Below are 17,975 nucleotides of genomic sequence, written 5' to 3'. Positions count from 1 at the left end.
TGATAAGGGCAACTAGCTCTGATCAGCTAAAATTCACATCCTTGAGATCATTTTCATAGCCCTTAATTTGACTGACTAAATTACTCTGCTAAATCCAGATGGGCAAAGCATTTTGGGACTATTCTGGTAGAGCACAGCATTGTTTTTCACTTGGTTTCACTGTGAAAGGCAGCTGATCATATACCAGACCAGCATTTTCCATGTTTTAAAAAGCACACGCTCTCAGTTGCCAAGGAAGGTCATGCTCTTAGTCAGGTCATGCTAAATGGATAACTAAGAAAATGAAAGGTTGAATATGAGAAACAAATCTAATGACACAAATAAAAATCTTGCCTTCCAAAAATGATCATGTACTCAGGCAAAATATATTAAAGTACACAGGAAGCAAGTACTTTACTTGAAGTATGACGTACTTTAAAATGTGTTAGATGATTAGTCATCATATGCTGTGTACCTTGAACGAACTGCTCCTTAAAACCTGCCCTGAGCATTAAATTGGCAGATCTTGGAGCGTTTTAGGACACCTGGGTTTGTAAGTCATTGTTTGACATTTTTGTGGATCACTTCATTATTATAATCAAGAATTCATTACATTTTGTTATGCTGGATATGTTATGTCCTTGTGCCACCTCTAGTAGGAAACTAATTGCTCTCCTTGGGACATGTACAGTTGAATATAATTTGAGCTGACCTGTTATTCACAGCCGTTAGACTACAGTAAGCTTGTAAAGAGGCCATTTTTTTGGCGGCGGCGTGTCGATAGGGCAGGAAAAAGAATTCCCTTGTGGTCCTGATTCCGTTTTTGTTTGCTGTTAACTGTCCTGTTAATTGTCATTTTATAGTTATAAACTAATACTGCAATGTCCTTGCATGGCTATACAGTTACACAACCTTACACCCCTGGTTTTAAGATATTTCCCCAGGCTCTGTCTTTGTGAAAGCCTATGATGAAGGTTATGCAGTAGCTTTGATCAAGGATGGAACCACAATTGAGTTGACTGCTGTGTTTTATTGGTAAACCATCTGTCACATTGAGGCTGAGTCTAACCTATTAAATGTTATCATATTGCTCCCTGTATGATTTTTATATATCTTTCAGAAAATGTAATGGAGTAACAATTTCTGCTCTAGCTCCATCTTCACTATACATGTGTAAGCTTTATTTTGTGATGTCTCTGTCGCTAATATGTAACAGCTGTTGTCATTCCATACACACTGCCGCTGACTAAAGGAAACAGTCTTTGGGTAGCATAAAGAATTACAAAGACGTCTTGCAGTGTTTGCAACACTTCTGCCACTGCCAGTGCATTTTTAAACAAATCATGTTGGCATACATATCATTCTAGCAAAAACACCAGCAATGTCATGTAGGTGTTCTAAGATGCATGAAATCTGTGATAGTCATTCATTGTTTTATACTGATTCCCATGATATAAAATTAAATTAGAAATAACAGCACACTTTATTTTGTCATTTTATCCAGATTTAATTTAAACCTTTGTATTTAAATGTGATAGTCCACTGTAGGCCTATCCATCTACTTTTACCTTGGCCGGTAAAATAATTTTTGTGCCAGTGTGGAAACAGCCATACTATGGCTGCCTTGTATTTTTGTGCTCTACGTGTACAGTGTAGCCAAACCACCAATGCATGAATACTGTGTAAGATTCAGAATGCTCTCAGCGTAGCTTGCTGTTCTTATCATGGTTCTCTAAAACCCCATCCAAAAAAAGTAGAAATATTAAGGTGTCTGAAACAATTTTAAGCCTCATGTTTTTAATCCCTGCACCCAAAGTTTAAGACAAAGTACTTTAAGCCACAGCTGTGCTTACTGGAAAGACTTGTGTTTGTTGCCTGGCAACATTAGCTCATTAAATGAGTAGTGGGGGCTCAATTATTTTAGTAACTAAGTGTTAGCAGATATGTACATTGTATGGATCTTGCCAAGTGAGTCAGATTAATGAAAAAAACATTTTTGGACAGACAACTGTATTATTTGGAATTGACAAGAGCAGTTGTTGGTAGCAATTACAAATAGGACACATTTTTCTGTAAGCTTGCTTGTTGTTGTGCTGGATCTTTTAACACATATTTCTAGTGGCATCAGTAGAAGCAGAGGCTCCTGCTGATGACAGAACATAGGAGAAGCTTTGTATACTGAAGTAACTACACCAACTGATCATCCCATTCTGAACTCCATCATATTACCAGTGAGAGTCATAACTCTCCTGCTAAAATCTAGTCTTGCTTTTCATCTCAAATGCACAAGTCTGTGCTGTCGTGTTGTTATATGACATCAGTCTTTACAATGTAAAGAAAGTGATGAAACCTCCTACTTTTGCTTTGGCATTTTCTGGCCTGTAAAACATATAAATATGCATTTTCACCATTTCTATGGTCTCAAAAGTGTTAATTACTGAAGAACTTCACCCTGCACGTTGCTCTTTAGCATAGAGTAGAGCAAGGTCAAGTTTTTTCTTTTTTTTTTTTGTTTTCTTCAATATATGATAATTACAGAGCACATAATAAGATAAGGAGTCTCAGTCACTGAAAATAAATCAAAATGCATATCTGCTTTGAGAAATGCGAAAACAAAGCATCTGATCAGAAGAGCCTTCATTCTCATTCGGTCTCTTCAGAAAGTATTTACTTTTTTCATGTCTTATTGTGTTGTAGATTTTATTTTAAATGGACACAAGCAATCTACACTCAAATCATAATGCAAAAAAAAAACATTGATAAAATGAGGATGTTAAATTTTTTTTGCAAAATTATTGATTTTTAATGAATTTTGCAAACATTTCTAAAAAGGTTTTCCCCATGTCATTGATTATTGTGTGTAGATTGGTGGGCAAAAATGGCAGTTTTATCTATTTATCAAGAAATTTAAACAAAGCGTGCAAAACATGAAGGGGTCTGAATAGTTTTGGAAGCAACTGTAAATGCACAGAAGTATTGATCCATGTTTTTGAAACCGTCGAGTAAAGGAATAGTGCAATTTCATATTAAACTGCTATGTTTATTTATTTTATGAATAGACTGGAGATTTGTTATTTCCCTAATGAAAACATCAGTGTTTCTATAAATATTGATTCTGTTTTGTGCAAATTGTGCTATGCTTTTGATTTTTCTTAAATTTACATATTAACATTCTGAGAATGCAAAAAGAAATGTTTTCTTGACCTCTGTGCCCACAAAGAGCTTTTGGTGCATTGTGCAATTCAAGAAATACTTTATTTATTTGGAAAATGACTGAGTTTGACTTTTTGGAGATATTATCTTACTGTAATCTTTGTGCCAAAGGCCATTTTAGTTCATCCAGATGAAACCTTTGCAGCAGTGCCTTGCCTGCAGGAATATTTGCAGTGCTTTTCTTTTCCTCCTGCCTTTTTTTCTTGATACTGTATGTGTTTGATTGTTTCCAGTGACCTTTTTATCTGGAACAGTTGTCAGCATTAACCTTTCAGATGCGTCATGTTTCCTCACTACTGGCCCAGAAGAGAAACTTCTGTTACCTATAGAAAAGGAAAAGAAAGAAACGGCACTGTCATTATTTCAGACATGCCAGCCTACAGGAAATGAAGGGAATGCTCAGAGCACGAACACACACTGTCTGTCAAATACACACACACCATTTTTTTTTATAAAGTTAGCTGTTTCACGTGTTGAGTATTATTATTTGATAGATTGATATCGAAGAAGCCTGGTGCCAACACAGACTCACCAGCTTACCCCTTAGGTGCAATATCAGTTGGGCTGAAATGTAATTATTTCAGAACTAGTTATTTTTCTGTGTAATTTCTAGTGTCACAGTGGTGCATTCCTGTCTTCTTCGCTGTCATCTCATCTTGCCTTTTCTGCTTCCACTGGGCTCTCAACCCCTTTCCTCCTGCACTCTCTGTCCCCTTCGCTGTCTTTTATTCCTACACTACTCTGTCACTTTGTCTTCCTCTATCATTGCTTTGCTCATGTTCCTTTTGTCTCCTCCCAGTCCAATGTCCAGCCCATGAGGTGCGTTTTGACTCAACGGGTGTGATCCTGAGCCCAGGCTACCCTGAAAACTACCCTAATCTCCAGATGTGCTCCTGGCTGATTAATGTGGAGAAGGGTTATAACATCACTCTGCACTTTGAACTCTTCCAGACAGAAAAGGAGTTTGACATCTTGGAAATATTTGACGGTGGGTTCTGCTGGGATTTTGGTGTTTGAATTATATTATAAACAATTGGTAAGTAGGCTAAAGTGAAATCATTGGTGTTAGCTTTGTGTTCTCAGTCAAACGTGTATTCCTGTGTGTGTATTTTTAAACCAACATTGTGGTACGTGTTCATACCCAGAATGTAGTATCTTAGAGTTGAAAGTCAGATTTTCGGATCCAGTTATGTGGTCGGTACGAGAACACGTACTGTATGGTTGTTGCCATGATTAAATTTTTTTTTTGGGGGGGAAATATTACCAATATGGTCTTTTTACTCGCAAAAACTGAATTAATACTTTTATATTAAAAATCAGAGATGCATGTCCACTCTGTCCACATCAATGCTTGTCTTTCATGTGAATCCTTTTCTGTGAAACTCTGTGTGTGTATCTCTGTGTTCAGGACCCAATATCTACAGCCAGAGCCTAGCATCACTCAGTGGCGACATGGAGACCCCCTTCAGCCTGACCACCACAGGCCACCAGCTGCTGCTGCGTTGGTCCTCTGACCACGGCACCAACCGACGCGGCTTCCACATCAGATACGTGGGTGAGTATCAAAGTATGTATCCAGCTTATCATATTCTCTTTTTTTATGCAATTTGAATATATTTTGTCTAAACTGTGAAAAAAGTGATGAAAGTCATGGGTCTTTTCCACTTGAGCCAGTTTTATTTTAGTTATCATATAGAGAGAATTGAACAAGTGACAACATGACATTGGGCCAAATATTCAGTGAATTATTCTCACTGTAGATATTTCTGTGTATACAACATGACCCCATGATTTTTATCACACTGTGCTGTGATTGGAGTTTGAATTATTGAGTTTTAATATCAGTTCATTTACAGAAATAATTTCCACAGAAATGATGATGCTTACAATAGGAGATGTTTTTACCATGCGACAGGAAGAAAGTCGCTGGAAGGCTTGTATGCTTTCTTGCACTCAATTTCAAAAGGTTTTAAATTCTTAATTGGCTCTTTAATAAAGCAAGGGGTGCTAAGCAAGAGTAGCACAGGGAATCTTAAATCAAATGCATCAATAAAAATGAAAAGAAGCACAAAAGACATTTTTCATGTTGTGTCTCTCCATTATATCTTATACACACGTGTGTTACTGTGAAAGTAAGTTGGTGTGATAAATTTTGTAAAGAAAAGCCCTCTTGGACTTGACTGACTTAAACTCCAGTGTGTCTTTTTATTTTGTTTCCCAATCATGCTGTTTTGAAGGAATGTTTGATGCAGTCCTCCTTTAGATTTTCTGTCCCATCACCTATTCACTGCTCATATTCTGGAAATCAAATTTACTTTAAAATAAGTGAGTGGAAGGCTATAAGACAAATAACTGGAGGATGCACCAATGGTTTATGTGAATCAAACTAAATATGTGTGTGTGACTACAGGCCAGAGAGGAAAAGTAGTAATGTGGTTTTGAGGACTTTCTTTGCTGCGTGGCACACAGCCTGATTGTTAAATGGATGTCCTCAGACATTTTCCCTCATTACTTTTCTGCATTTAAAATGGAGCCTTACTGTGTTCTCTAGAGGAGCTTTGCTAATTCCTTTATATAGCTCTCTTTTCCTGTCAATATCTTGTTTATCTGTTCTCTATCCTTTTGACTTCATTTTCACAGTCTCTTCTGATTCTCTCTCCGCTCTTCTCCCTCCCCATCCTGTTTCTTTATTCTTCCATCTATTTTAGCAATGTATTGCAGTACCCCAGACTCCCCACAACACGGTTTTGTGGTGAGCCAGACTGGGGGTCATCTTAACAGCATGGTGCGCTGGGCCTGTGACAGAGGGTACAAGCTGATCGGAAAAGGCACAGCTGTGTGCAAGAAGACCACCTATGGCTACTATGCCTGGGATGCACCAGTTCCCGCATGTCAAGGTGAGCTTGTCTGCACTGGCAGGCTTTTATTTCGTTCTGGTCACTGCCTGTGCACCCCTACGGTCAGCGAGCAGACAGGCAGGTGCTTAAGGCAGCGTCTCAGCCCAAGCCCTATTTCTGTGTTGTTATAAGCTGAAATGAATCCAGCCTGATTGTGAGCCTGTACCCTGTCAGGTGGAGAGAAAACAAAAATCAATCCTCCCTTCTTCTGTCAGTATCCACTTCTTCAAATTACTTGGGCTAACTCACTATTAGCATGCAGTGTCTGCTGCTGTTGGGTCTCATTCAGCTAATTGGGTTCTTTAATGCACACATGAAATGTGTGCATTTAGCTGCACTCAATTGCATACACTAACGTACGCATACACACAGCAGCAAACTATAACAGATGGCGTGCTTAGTTGTATTTTATCATGATGCAGTGAAATCAACATATGCACATCATACTGTATGCTTTAAAATAATTTAAAAATACTTCACACCTTTGATTGATTCAGTTTGGAAATTGCACACAAATTTTCCAAAGCACACAAGCTCAGCCCTGGTTGCAAATAAACTAATATATTCACACAGATGCTGTCCAGTGGTTAAATTCTGCTAGGTAGTAGAGACTGCATTACAGTATGTTCAAGCTTTCATTGTTTCCAATCTATATTGTAAGATACATTGATAATGTACAGTGTAATATTATATCAGTGTTGCTCACGCTTCTGAAGACCTAAAATAATACTTCAGGTCCACCAACCAATTGATGTTAAACAATTCATTCTCCTAAAGTTGGAACAGTTCTGTAGTTTAGAAGAGTTTTTAGTGCTTATGATTAACATCAGGTTTTGACATGCACTAGCAGTACTCACAAATCAGTGTTGATTGGGTTTCTCCTGGGGTGTTTCAGGGTAATGTGTTGGAAGATTCCTACCTTTCTTGTTTCTCAGTGTGCAATTGTGCAGCTTCCATGCTGCTCCATTTTATGATATGTTTGCATAACTGTTTACATTTAGTGTGGCTATGCAGATGTCGATTTCCCTGCCATGTTCACTCCTTTTGACTTGGTTCTGATGATAAACACCTTGGGACCTACTAGCTCTCTGTGTGGCTTAAGCTCTGAGGCTGCAAAACCCAGATTTAAGCAGTGTAGGGGCAAGTACTAAGTGTGGTGTGGGAGTTTTTCTGTATGTGAGTACATTATACTTCTTCATGTTAAGAAGACTTATTGTTGAAACTAGTTATTATTATTGGGTGCTCTAGTGATGTAAATGTGTTAATCTTCAGTAAAAGGAAGTCATCTGTGTGTTTTCAGATTACCTGCTGACAAACCTTCTTTGCATGAAAACATTCTTAAGCCGTATATGATTTATATAGCCTCTGCAGTGTGTCAGAATACTTTCACTCTGAGGTGGCCTGGTCTGTTTTTCCTCAAGGGGCCAGTCCTATATATAACACTTTAATGGATTTCTCTAGCTGGAGAGATTTCAACAACAGTTTTATGGATTCATGTTGATGTGACACAGGTATTCCCACTTCACAATTATAAATGCATTAGGTGGGAGTAAATGGCTTTTGCTCTCCTAAAATGTTGACTCCTGTGCTAAGCATATTGTTTTGCAGTTTAGGATATGTAGCACTTTTGCAGTGACCACTTTAAAACAAACTGTTTGACTTGTCATAGCAGGGGTAGCACAGGTGCAGCTCATTTAGTTTGTTCTCTTTTCATGCAAAGAAGATTGAATTAATTCATTATTAATGTTATTTATTTCTTTTCCTGCTGTGAAATGTCAAAGTGTCTGCCATGAACAAGATCTGTTTTCTGTGAGGCTGTTAGATGTCAGTATAGAACAGTTATTGCCTTTTGGGATTTTACTTGGTAAAATTTGTTACCATTTGAAAGGAAAATAACAAAGCAATGAATAGCTGCTTGTGCAGATTAACCTAATACATTACATTTTTTGTGTGCCACAAACGGGTTACACTTCCAACACTGGTAGGGGTACATGCATATGTATACTTAGCACTTGCTCACAAAAATGTGACCGTTACATGTGCCTACCTATAAGCCTGTGTTTACCAGTCATCTCTTTGCTGATCTCTCTAGTACGAGTCTTGAATTGCACATAAACGTGTGTTGACAGTTGTCCTTCTGCTGCCTGCAGCCGTGTCATGCGGAGTGCCCAGTGCGCCAGCGAACGGAGGTGTCCTCGCTGCTGATTACTCCGTCGGCACACGGGTGACCTACTTCTGCAACACTGGCTATCGGCTCTCCTCCAAAGAGCTGACGACCACAGTTTGCCAGCCAGACGGCATCTGGAGCAACCACAACAAGATACCCCGATGCATTGGTGAGTGGAGAATGCCAGAGGAGGATGGAGGGGATGTTGAGGAGGAGGAAGAGAGATTTAGAAAGACAGGATAACCACAACAGCCCATGCCACAGTCGAGCAGTGGGAATTTGACAGATAAAGATAGTAAAAAGTAATGGAGAAGGTACTGATTTTTGAATTTTGACAGCCGTATTTGTGTAAAAAAAAAAAAAAAACCTTTTGAAAAGTCCTCTGGATGAGCTGTGGAATATCAAACAGTTTTAACAGAACCGTATACTATAATGGAAGGTGTCATTAAATACAGAGAGCAGTCCCAACAGAACCATGAGCTGTAGTTCATAACAAAAACACCTACTTGTTTGGTAGTGATTATAAAACAGGACAATAGTTGAAAGGAAATCTTTAGCTGGCACTGGGGTGAGTATTTTAAAAGGCATTGCAACTCCTACAAGTTTAAAAGTGAGTGTGATTGACAGCATTGTTTACTACTGGGACTGGTGTTTATTCCCTATTGTACAGTGTGTCTCTCAGCAAAAAGGGAAACAAAGATTGTTCTGAAACTAATTTGGTGTTCAGTTCATAAACAGCTTTGTTGCAGAAGAACATTTGTTTTACTGCAGAAAAGTTGCTATTTACATCTTAACACATGGATTAGTTTATTCTACTGATTAAAGTTTTCCTTTGCAACGGTTTGCATTTCCTCTGCACTGTTGAGCTGTGACATATGTTTACGGGTTTTGATTTAGCAGCATGTATACAAAGGAAAGGAGAAGAAATCATGGCAGAAGTCCTTCTGAATAATCCAAAACTCCCCACCGAATTCTCTTGTTTTTTTGTTTTTGGCACAGTCATGATGTGCCCTAGTCTCAGCTCCTTCTCTTTGGATCACGGGAAATGGAGGATAGTCAACGGTTCACACTATGAATATGGCACCAAAATTATCTTCACCTGCAACCCTGGATACTACCGTGTTGGTCCTGCACACATCCAGTGCCTGGCCAATGGGGTGTGGAGCTGGAGAAATGAGAGACCAAGGTGTCGAAGTGAGTGACATCCACGCAACAACACATCATATGTTTATCACAGAAAGTCACATATGCAGGTCACTTGAAAACTGAACTGCACCAAAATGTCATGTTTCAAGAAATGATCTTAAGTTTATCTTTGCATTATCATGAACAATTAAGGGTCAGTGGATGCACACATGTAGCATATACCTCACAAACTTACTTTATAAAGTATATTTTTCATTGAAAAGATCCAGCCAAATTCAGTCTATGCTACATCTATGTCTTGCCTCACCTAAGGTACACTAGATTCATACACTAACATTATAAGACATGCATACCCTATTCACAGCTCACATAATCACCAGTTCAATGATTTACATATGTAATCTTCATCTGTTCTTGTCTCAGCCTAGGTTAGATATTGTTTATGGGGGGAATGGGGAATAAAAGCTTTTTCGTGCTAACATGGGAACTACTTTTTGACCAGCAAAAGAAGTGAATAGCTTGTGTAATGGCAAAAGAAGATGCCAGCCAGCATGATGAAATATGCTGGGACAAAGGCAAACATCATCATTATCCTCCCCGTGAAATGGTACAGGTCACTCTTTTATCACATTAAGGTCGGCAAGACAGGTGCAAATGACTGCTCTTCCATTGACTCTACGCCAACTTCGTTCTCTTACTTCTGTTCTCTCTCACTCACTCTCCTGGTGTCTTGTTCTTTCATTTCCCTGCCTTCTGCATCTGATTCCTCTTCTTTCCCCTATCCTCTTCTTCTTATTGCAGTTATTTCATGTGGTGATCTGCCTACTCCTCCTAATGGAAAGAAAATTGGGACCCAAACTACCTTTGGAGCATCAGCCATATTCAGCTGTAACCTTGGCTATGTTTTAACTGGATCTACTGTTAGAGAGTGTCTCCCATCTGGCCTGTGGAGTGGGATGGAGACTCAGTGCCTGGGTGAGCAGGCTCTAAATGTCCTCTTTAGCTTTATAATGGACAGCCTTGACCTGGGTCAAACACGGCTGGTGATCTCTTCAGACAGAGCATGAGGTCTGTGGTTGGGCCAATATGCCCAGAATAAAAGCAGATGGGAAAGCAGAGGGTAGCTAGAATTGGTCTGGTTGCCAAATGTGTAAGACCCATGACTGTAAAACATGTAGATAGATGTACAATGTTGTCTTTTTGTTTTGTTTTTTGTTTTTTAACTGGTTCTGAGATCATGCTGGTTCTCAACGCTGCCACAGACACGTCAGGCTATTTCAGTCCTTTTAGAGATAAGTAAAAAAATGTTGTGCAAATGTGCAAGTAGTCTTGGCAGGTACCCCTACTGGATCAGATAAATACACAATAAAGCCTTCTGGTCAGTGTGATATGGAGTTTCTGAAATATTCACTGTGAGACAGCAGCTGTAGAGCCACAGCTGGCCTGAAAGAGACACTTTCCAAGCCATGCTAGCACAATTTTAGCTGTCAAGATGTATCAACAAGAAAATATCCAACAGTGTAGCTTACCACAGCTCATCACAACTCGGTACTGTGAAATAAAATGAGACCTATGTAATTACTTGAGCCACATTGAAACCCATGCAGCAGGAGAATGTGACGTTTCCCTGGCAGACGTATTAGTGCGATCATCACCCCCATGGCACCAGCACTCCAAGTTCAGCTCAAGATTGATTCAGTTCATTAAAAGAAGGGCACCTCTCTTCTTGTTTAGTGGTATGACTGTCAGGGTCAACGTAACCAGGGACCTCTTGGTATAGTTGTCTACTTCAGCACTATCGTCATGGAATCTGGCTGCTCTCAACTGGAGTGTGATAATAAAATGCTCGGCTGAGTTTCTGGGTGCTGGAGTGAATTAGGGAAATCAGACTCACAGTCAGTGGCAATTTCCCAGGTTTTAAGTGGCAGTGGAAGTCTCAGCAAGATTCCTCCTCTCTAAAAGGGATTTCTTGTAGCTGAAAGTAATGTGATTATGTGCATGAGTGTATTGCACAGATTTTGAGGAGTTTCACATGCATCTCTCTGTCTACTGTAGATGAGAAAGGTGGAGCTATCATCACAAGTGACGTTGAAGCGAAGATGACTTTAGAAATAATGATGCAGAAATAATCAGCTGAAAAATCTTCCAGTGTTTCATGCATACACTAATTTTGTTTGCCTGTATTATAATTCCAACATTTTAAAATCAGCCGTTTCCTCATTTCATTTTATAACAGTTGTCAAAACGCAGAGTTATTCAAAAGTCAAAAATGTGTTTCTAAGGCTGAACTACCATCCATTAGTTCAGTTGGTGCCAAATGCTAGCACGTACCACCTGAATGTCTGACTGAGATAAATCATTGTGATTTGTATTGAAGTGTATTCCAGCTAGTGCAAGTGTTTATTTTTTTCCTTTCATCACTCTACAGCCGGTCACTGTGGTGTTCCAGAACAGATTGTGAATGGGCAGGTGATCGGAGAAAACTTTGGCTACAGAGATACAGTGGTTTACCAGTGCAACCCTGGATTCAAGCTCATTGGTTCCTCGGTACGGATCTGCCAGCAGGACCACAACTGGTCCGGACAGCTCCCAGTTTGTATTCGTAAGTACTTTATGCCACCTCTCACTGGCTGATTGACCTCAAGAGGGGTATAGGGTGTGTGTGTGTGTGTGTTCAACTGAGTTTTTGTTTGAGGTGTGGGGAGGTGAGTTAGGATTGGTTGTGAATTTGCCCTTACATAATACATTGCATTATTAAAATACCTGTAAATCAATAAAGGATTTTAGTACTCATTAAAAAAATAATTGCAAGCTTCTTGCAGTTCCCAAAGCTCCCTGATACTGTAGTATGACAAGCACTGAAATCAATATTTGATGCATATCTTCATAATGTGATTCTCCTCTTCAGGTATTGACGCACTGAAATGTACTGTTTATCCTTTCCCAGCTGAGATGGTCTTGATACCTAATTTCCCTGTTGTTCTCTGAAGTTAATTATATGATAATGATATTTCTATGATAGATGTCACTGTACATCACCTATTGATCATTTTTATTGAGTTGTCTCTTCTGTAATCTTTCTCCCTTTACCTTTTGTATCCTCTCTTTGCTACCTTTCATCTTCCACCCTCCACTCCACCTGCTCCTTTCACTCACCTCCCTGGGTGATGTGTGTCAACTCCAGCTGTCACATGTGGCCACCCTGGTAGCCCTATCTATGGCCGCACCACAGGAGATGGCTTCAACTACAATGATGTTGTGCGCTTCTCCTGCAACAAAGGCTACACCTTGGAAGGACCCTCCACAGCCCAGTGCCAGGCCAACCGCCAGTGGAGCCAGCAGCCGCCGACATGCAGAGGTGAGGTCCACCTACAGATCTCCTAAAGAATAGTTGAATGACTGCCAGCTTGATTGACTTCAGGTATCAGAAGGATGCAGCGGTATCTCGACAGTTAAACAAAAATGCTCCTTGTCTGTGCCAGCATCTTCATCCAAGACTCAGACCGCAGACACTGTCAGTTTGTCAAGACAAACTGGAATCAAAAGCAAGAATTACTTCAGGCATTTGGAACCAGCAGATGCAATGCATTTCATTAACTGTCTGCAATGATCTGTGTCTGAAAAGACTACCTCTTAGTGTATCCCTACAGCTAAAGGTATTTTATTGTTTGACACTTCTGTGTAATTCTGCTTCTGTGAATCAGGCTAGCCATAAGTGGAGCAGGTAGCTGCCAGCAAGCAGAAGTAGGATTCAGCCAGTGTTGGAACAGAATAAAATAGCTTTTGCAGGTTCTGTGTGAAGATTAACGAGTCTGTTGCAAGATTGCCCGCAAGAATTCGGCAGCCAGCAGATGTATCATGATCATTCAGAAATCGGCAGCCAGTGACTGGCAGCATGTTGAGGCACAGACATAGAAGCACAATGGATAGAGGTGGTCATACATCTATTGATTTGAATGAGGGAAGTGACTATGTTCAGCTTTTCTGAACAGAGCATTAGGCAGCAACATCTGGAGCCCTGGCCTTGAAGCAAAAGCTGGAAAAAGGCAATTACAAGCTTTCAGCAGATTCTACAGAGAGGGAAAAGTAAATGGGGAATTGTCTACAATTTTACTGTCAGTTTTTGCAAAGAGACTTGCTGCAGGGAGAGATTACTTTGAAGGCAAGAAAGCTTCATAGTACATTTAGCGGAAGACATCTTATTGGGAGTGTCAGATGGTGGCGGTGTTTGAGTTGTGTCCAATTGTAGTTTGCCAAGGTTAGGCTCATTAGTGCTGTTTTTACAGTCAGCCTGCAACCCAGACATTTTTATGGGACCAGACCAGAGAATTATGTACTCAGTTTCCCCAGATAATTTTGACATTTTACAGTATTTATGGAAATGTTGTTACTATTTATGTTATTGTCTCCAAATAAAACGGGAACAGATGATATCACCTAGATGTCATGAGCAGTATGGTTGAAGCCCTTTATTTTAATAATGTCTGCAAAAAAAGAGCTTTGTCATATTTGTCTTTGTTTCTAGTCTGAGACAGGTTAGTGTTTGCTGTGCAAAAATGTGGTAAATGTAGTAAAATGGCTTAAAGATTCTATAAAACATGGTAACAAATCAGAAGGTCCTCATCAAAACATTAAAGTCATGAATTTGAGTAGTGTCCACTGTAGCTTTAATTGGTCTGCTTACTCTTAATCCAGTCAGGCAAAGCTAGATCTCTCTCCTTTTGGCAGTAGTTCTGTTGGCAGTGAGATGTGAAGAGGCACAGTTTTCATTAGTGTGAACAGCACCGCAGAGACAGACCTGGTAACAGATCAAAAAAGTAAAATCATATTAAACTGTTAGAACTCCCTTTGTCAAAAACTCTCTGTTTGTTCCCCCTAAAATTTTCTCAGATTAGACCAGCTCTTTTACACATTTGCATTATTGATTTAATTTGAGGTTGCTCTGAACTTAATTTCACCCTCATGCCTAAACCACCATATCAGCAGTGTGCTTCAGGAAAACTCAGCTGCTTCTAAAATGGATGCTTGAGAATTTGGGACAATAGACATGTCTCTTGATTTCAGAAGGATGCGCTGGGTTTTATTATAACTGACAATGCTTAAATATAGCCTTGGCTGACTTGTCTTCATGTTTGTAGAATAAACAGCAAAAGCCACTGATGAGGTCACATCGACAGTGCTATTATTAACTCACAAGTGAACATACTGACAAAAAGCATTTATGCAAATGCAAAGACTGTACACCTAACAGGGAAGAAATGTCAGCTTCCCAGTGTTGATACTGAGTGGATTTAATGAGGCAGATTGCCACGTTATGTGTTTTCTTATTTTTTTATTTCATGCCATGTTGATGTAATAAATAATTTTTGACAGAATACAGATTGTCCAGATATTGTGAGGGTGGTGCACAGACATTGGGGGTTAGTGTATCTTTTGTTTATAAATTTATTTAGATACCCATAGACTCATGCAGATGTGTTAATACTGAACATAGTTCTCTTAAATTAGCAATTAACACAGACACAGTGGTCTTGATTATTCACTTTGTGTACGTACAAGAACAGGCAATAAATAAAGCAATGCCACACTGTGCTTGCTTTAATATGAGCATTCAAAATCAGATCTTCACACAAAGATGATAAAAGGCTTTTCTCTGAACAAATACAATGATAAGACAGCCAGTTTACCCAAGTCCTGCGTTTCTTTGCATCAATTAAACTAAGTGCCTTTACTTAAGTGTCCTGTCTAAAGCGAAGGGAGCACGATCGTTAAGCTGCTTTCCAGGAGCATCCTCCCTGGAGCCATTTATATTTGTCATTAGGTAAAGTCCTAAAAATATTTAAAGTCAATACATGATATAAATTACTGCAAGTACTGTACTGTGGGTCTTCAATAAGATTAGTTTGTCTATAATACTGACAAAATACTAATATCTAAAGAAGCTTTGTCTGTGATTTAGTCACTAAACCACTTTGTGTACTGAAAATAAATACATTAAGTATGTCTATAATACGATTTGAAGGAAAATATTAATATGTAACTATAATATTAGATGAACAGTTAGACTTATATACAGGATGTGAGCTGTAAAACATCCTTGGACTCTTGTATTGAACGACAGTTCAGTCGGCTTGCCTGCAACTAGCAGTAGTACCAGTTTATGGCACAGGAGAAAGGATCATTTATAAGCTGTGGCCTATGAGACGTATCCTAACACACTTCCTAGCCTATCAATGAAGATGTGGCTCAAGTTGATCAGCCCATGGCCAGGTAGACCTCTATTAGGGCTGCAAAAGAAAGAGGTGACAGGTAGACTACCATTTCTAATATTCAACTATGATTGCATAGACTATAGGTTCCCTGCTTCACTCTTTATTTCACTTATTGCAAACCCGTGATCTGTGTGTGCCGTTCTCTGTCATGTCTGCTGCCTGTGCAATATAACCAACTAGGTGCAAAATGCCACGAGAACATGCTTCTGATAACAAAGTAGATGTTGTGGTGACCCTTACTGCCATGCTGTGCTTTGACAGCTGATGTCATTTGACAGCCTGACAGCTTTGCTTGAATTCAAGTAGCTGATTGTTAGTTAGGTGCACCTGGGCCCGATGCTCCCATCATGTGTGCCATTTGATTCCTTGTATCTGCTCTGTCTCCCTGCAAGGTGCTGTGTGGTTGTTACTCTTTAGTTTTACTTTACAACACTCCTACACCATGCTCACTTACATGCACATCCTACACTACTGATCCTACTGACTGTCACACCTCATGTCTGATTGATTATTAGTTATCTTTATTTGTATTTGCTTAATAAATTGTTACTTGGTGTAGTCTCCCTATTTTGTCATGGCCCCCTTGAGCCGGGTTGAGACAACAGAAATATATTTAATTAGTTTTTTGTTTTGTTTTGTTTTGTTTTTTCTTAAATGTCCAGCGGGGGCTAACCCGCTTACTCAAAAGGATTCTTCTGTTTGGGCTGTATTGAGATGTTAGGATTAAGATCACAATTATCTGCCAAGTATGTTACACACACACAAGAAGTTTGTCTCTGGTACAGAACTGAGGCAGTCATCTAAGGCACCAATTCGCACACACACGCCGATGGTGGCGCTATGCTGGCCATCGGGAGCAGTGTGGTTCAGTGTCTTGCGCAACGACACTTTGACATGTGGACTTAAGTCAGCATTAACTACACTGTTCATTTAGCATTTATTTGCATTATGACATAAGATCATAATGAATTGGTATGTATGGAAATGTACCAAGAACAGTTCTGCAAAGCATTATACCAATATTACAACAGCCTTATAATAAATAGTCTATAGATAAGATAATGAGTCCACGAATAGACACAAGACTTCAGTCAGGGCAACAGGCATATTGGGACTTTAAGATTAGTTCAACAAGTGATCATGGGACTGTACATTTCCAACTGCAGATTTCCCGAAGATACACTGAAAACCTCTGTCTTGCTGAAATGGCTGTGCTGTGATAAAAATTAATTGGACTCAAGTCAGCACTGTGCCCTCTCTGTTCTCCCGTTATGATTAATCTACTGGAGTAATTCATGATGACATAACTGTAATTTTTGTCTTTTTTCCATACAGTGGTAAACTGCACAGATCCAGGTATCCCTGCCAACTCTATCCGGGAGAGTAAGATTGAGCATGGGAACTTTACGTTTGGCAGTGTGGTCTTCTACGACTGTAACCCTGGATATTACCTGTTCGGCTCATCTGTGCTCACCTGCCAGCCAGCCGGCCACTGGGACAAGCCTCTGCCAGATTGCATCGGTACAGTGGCTGCGTTCTTGTTACATTAATCATCAGTTAATTGCAATTTAATAATTAGTCCCATTACATTTCATGCTGCTTATTTGGCTGTCCACCTTTCTTTGTAATGATTACATTCTACATAAAAGCCAAATTAGGAGAAAAGCGTCACTCTTGATTGAGCATCCACAGCCTTGTTTGTGTCCCCATTTGCTTCTAGAGTTTTAATGGTACAGGTTGCTAAATGCTGCGGGAGCATCTGTGTAATGTTCGGTGCTTATGGTTTTGTTTTGCTATGCCTAAGTGAGAAATGGTGGAAACTGTCATAGGGCCAGTTGTTCAGGCTATGGCTAATATTCCCCCACAAGTAAACACTAAACTTATAGCAACAACTGCTGATGAACTGCAGGGGTTATCTGAGGTTGTAATGTTGCTCTCAAACACCTGGCTCATGATGCTCTGTGTTTTGTATGAGGCTGCCAACAGTCATGACCTGTTTCTAGAGAACCCATTTAAAGTAAACTTCTACATTTCACACACAGACTATGAAAGCAATTCATTTCATGGTAGAGAGATGACGCTTGGCATTAATTTTATCAAAAGGAATAGTCATTAAAAAGATGCACAGGAATGTCCGTCTCACTGCTCCAGGCGTCACTGACTCCTTAAGAAACCAGCTTTGCAGAATTACAGGAACTCATTTTGCATTTTGATAGTAGGATGATTAAATAACTGCACCCACAACTGTACATAAAGGTCAAAAGAATAATGAAGTAGCAGAGAGAGTGATGTACCAAATTA

At 39.6% G+C, this 17,975-nt stretch overlaps 1 protein-coding gene across 4 annotated transcripts in view; it reads left to right on the top strand.

Moving 5' to 3' along the window:
- LOC109958184 (CUB and sushi domain-containing protein 3-like) overlaps positions 1–17,975 on the top strand; it is a 229,504-nt gene that overhangs the window by 166,427 nt on the left and 45,102 nt on the right. For 3 of the 4 annotated variants that reach the window (XM_020596611.1, XM_020596613.1, XM_020596610.1), the window contains 9 exons: positions 3,992–4,180; positions 4,601–4,759; positions 5,901–6,089; positions 8,240–8,425; positions 9,256–9,450; positions 10,204–10,377; positions 11,831–12,004; positions 12,587–12,760; positions 17,010–17,195. In XM_020596611.1, the coding sequence (XP_020452267.1) occupies positions 3,992–4,180; positions 4,601–4,759; positions 5,901–6,089; positions 8,240–8,425; positions 9,256–9,450; positions 10,204–10,377; positions 11,831–12,004; positions 12,587–12,760; positions 17,010–17,195 (1,626 nt within the window). The remainder of the gene's footprint in view (positions 1–3,991; positions 4,181–4,600; positions 4,760–5,900; positions 6,090–8,239; positions 8,426–9,255; positions 9,451–10,203; positions 10,378–11,830; positions 12,005–12,586; positions 12,761–17,009; positions 17,196–17,975) is intronic. The other variant, XM_020596612.1, reaches the window with a different exon arrangement.

This window comes from Monopterus albus, unplaced genomic scaffold, assembly GCF_001952655.1.
Source record: "Monopterus albus unplaced genomic scaffold, M_albus_1.0 scaffold31.1, whole genome shotgun sequence".
NCBI classification, from domain to species: domain Eukaryota; kingdom Metazoa; phylum Chordata; class Actinopteri; order Synbranchiformes; family Synbranchidae; genus Monopterus; species Monopterus albus.
This window is presented reverse-complemented; position numbering and strand designations above follow the sequence as displayed.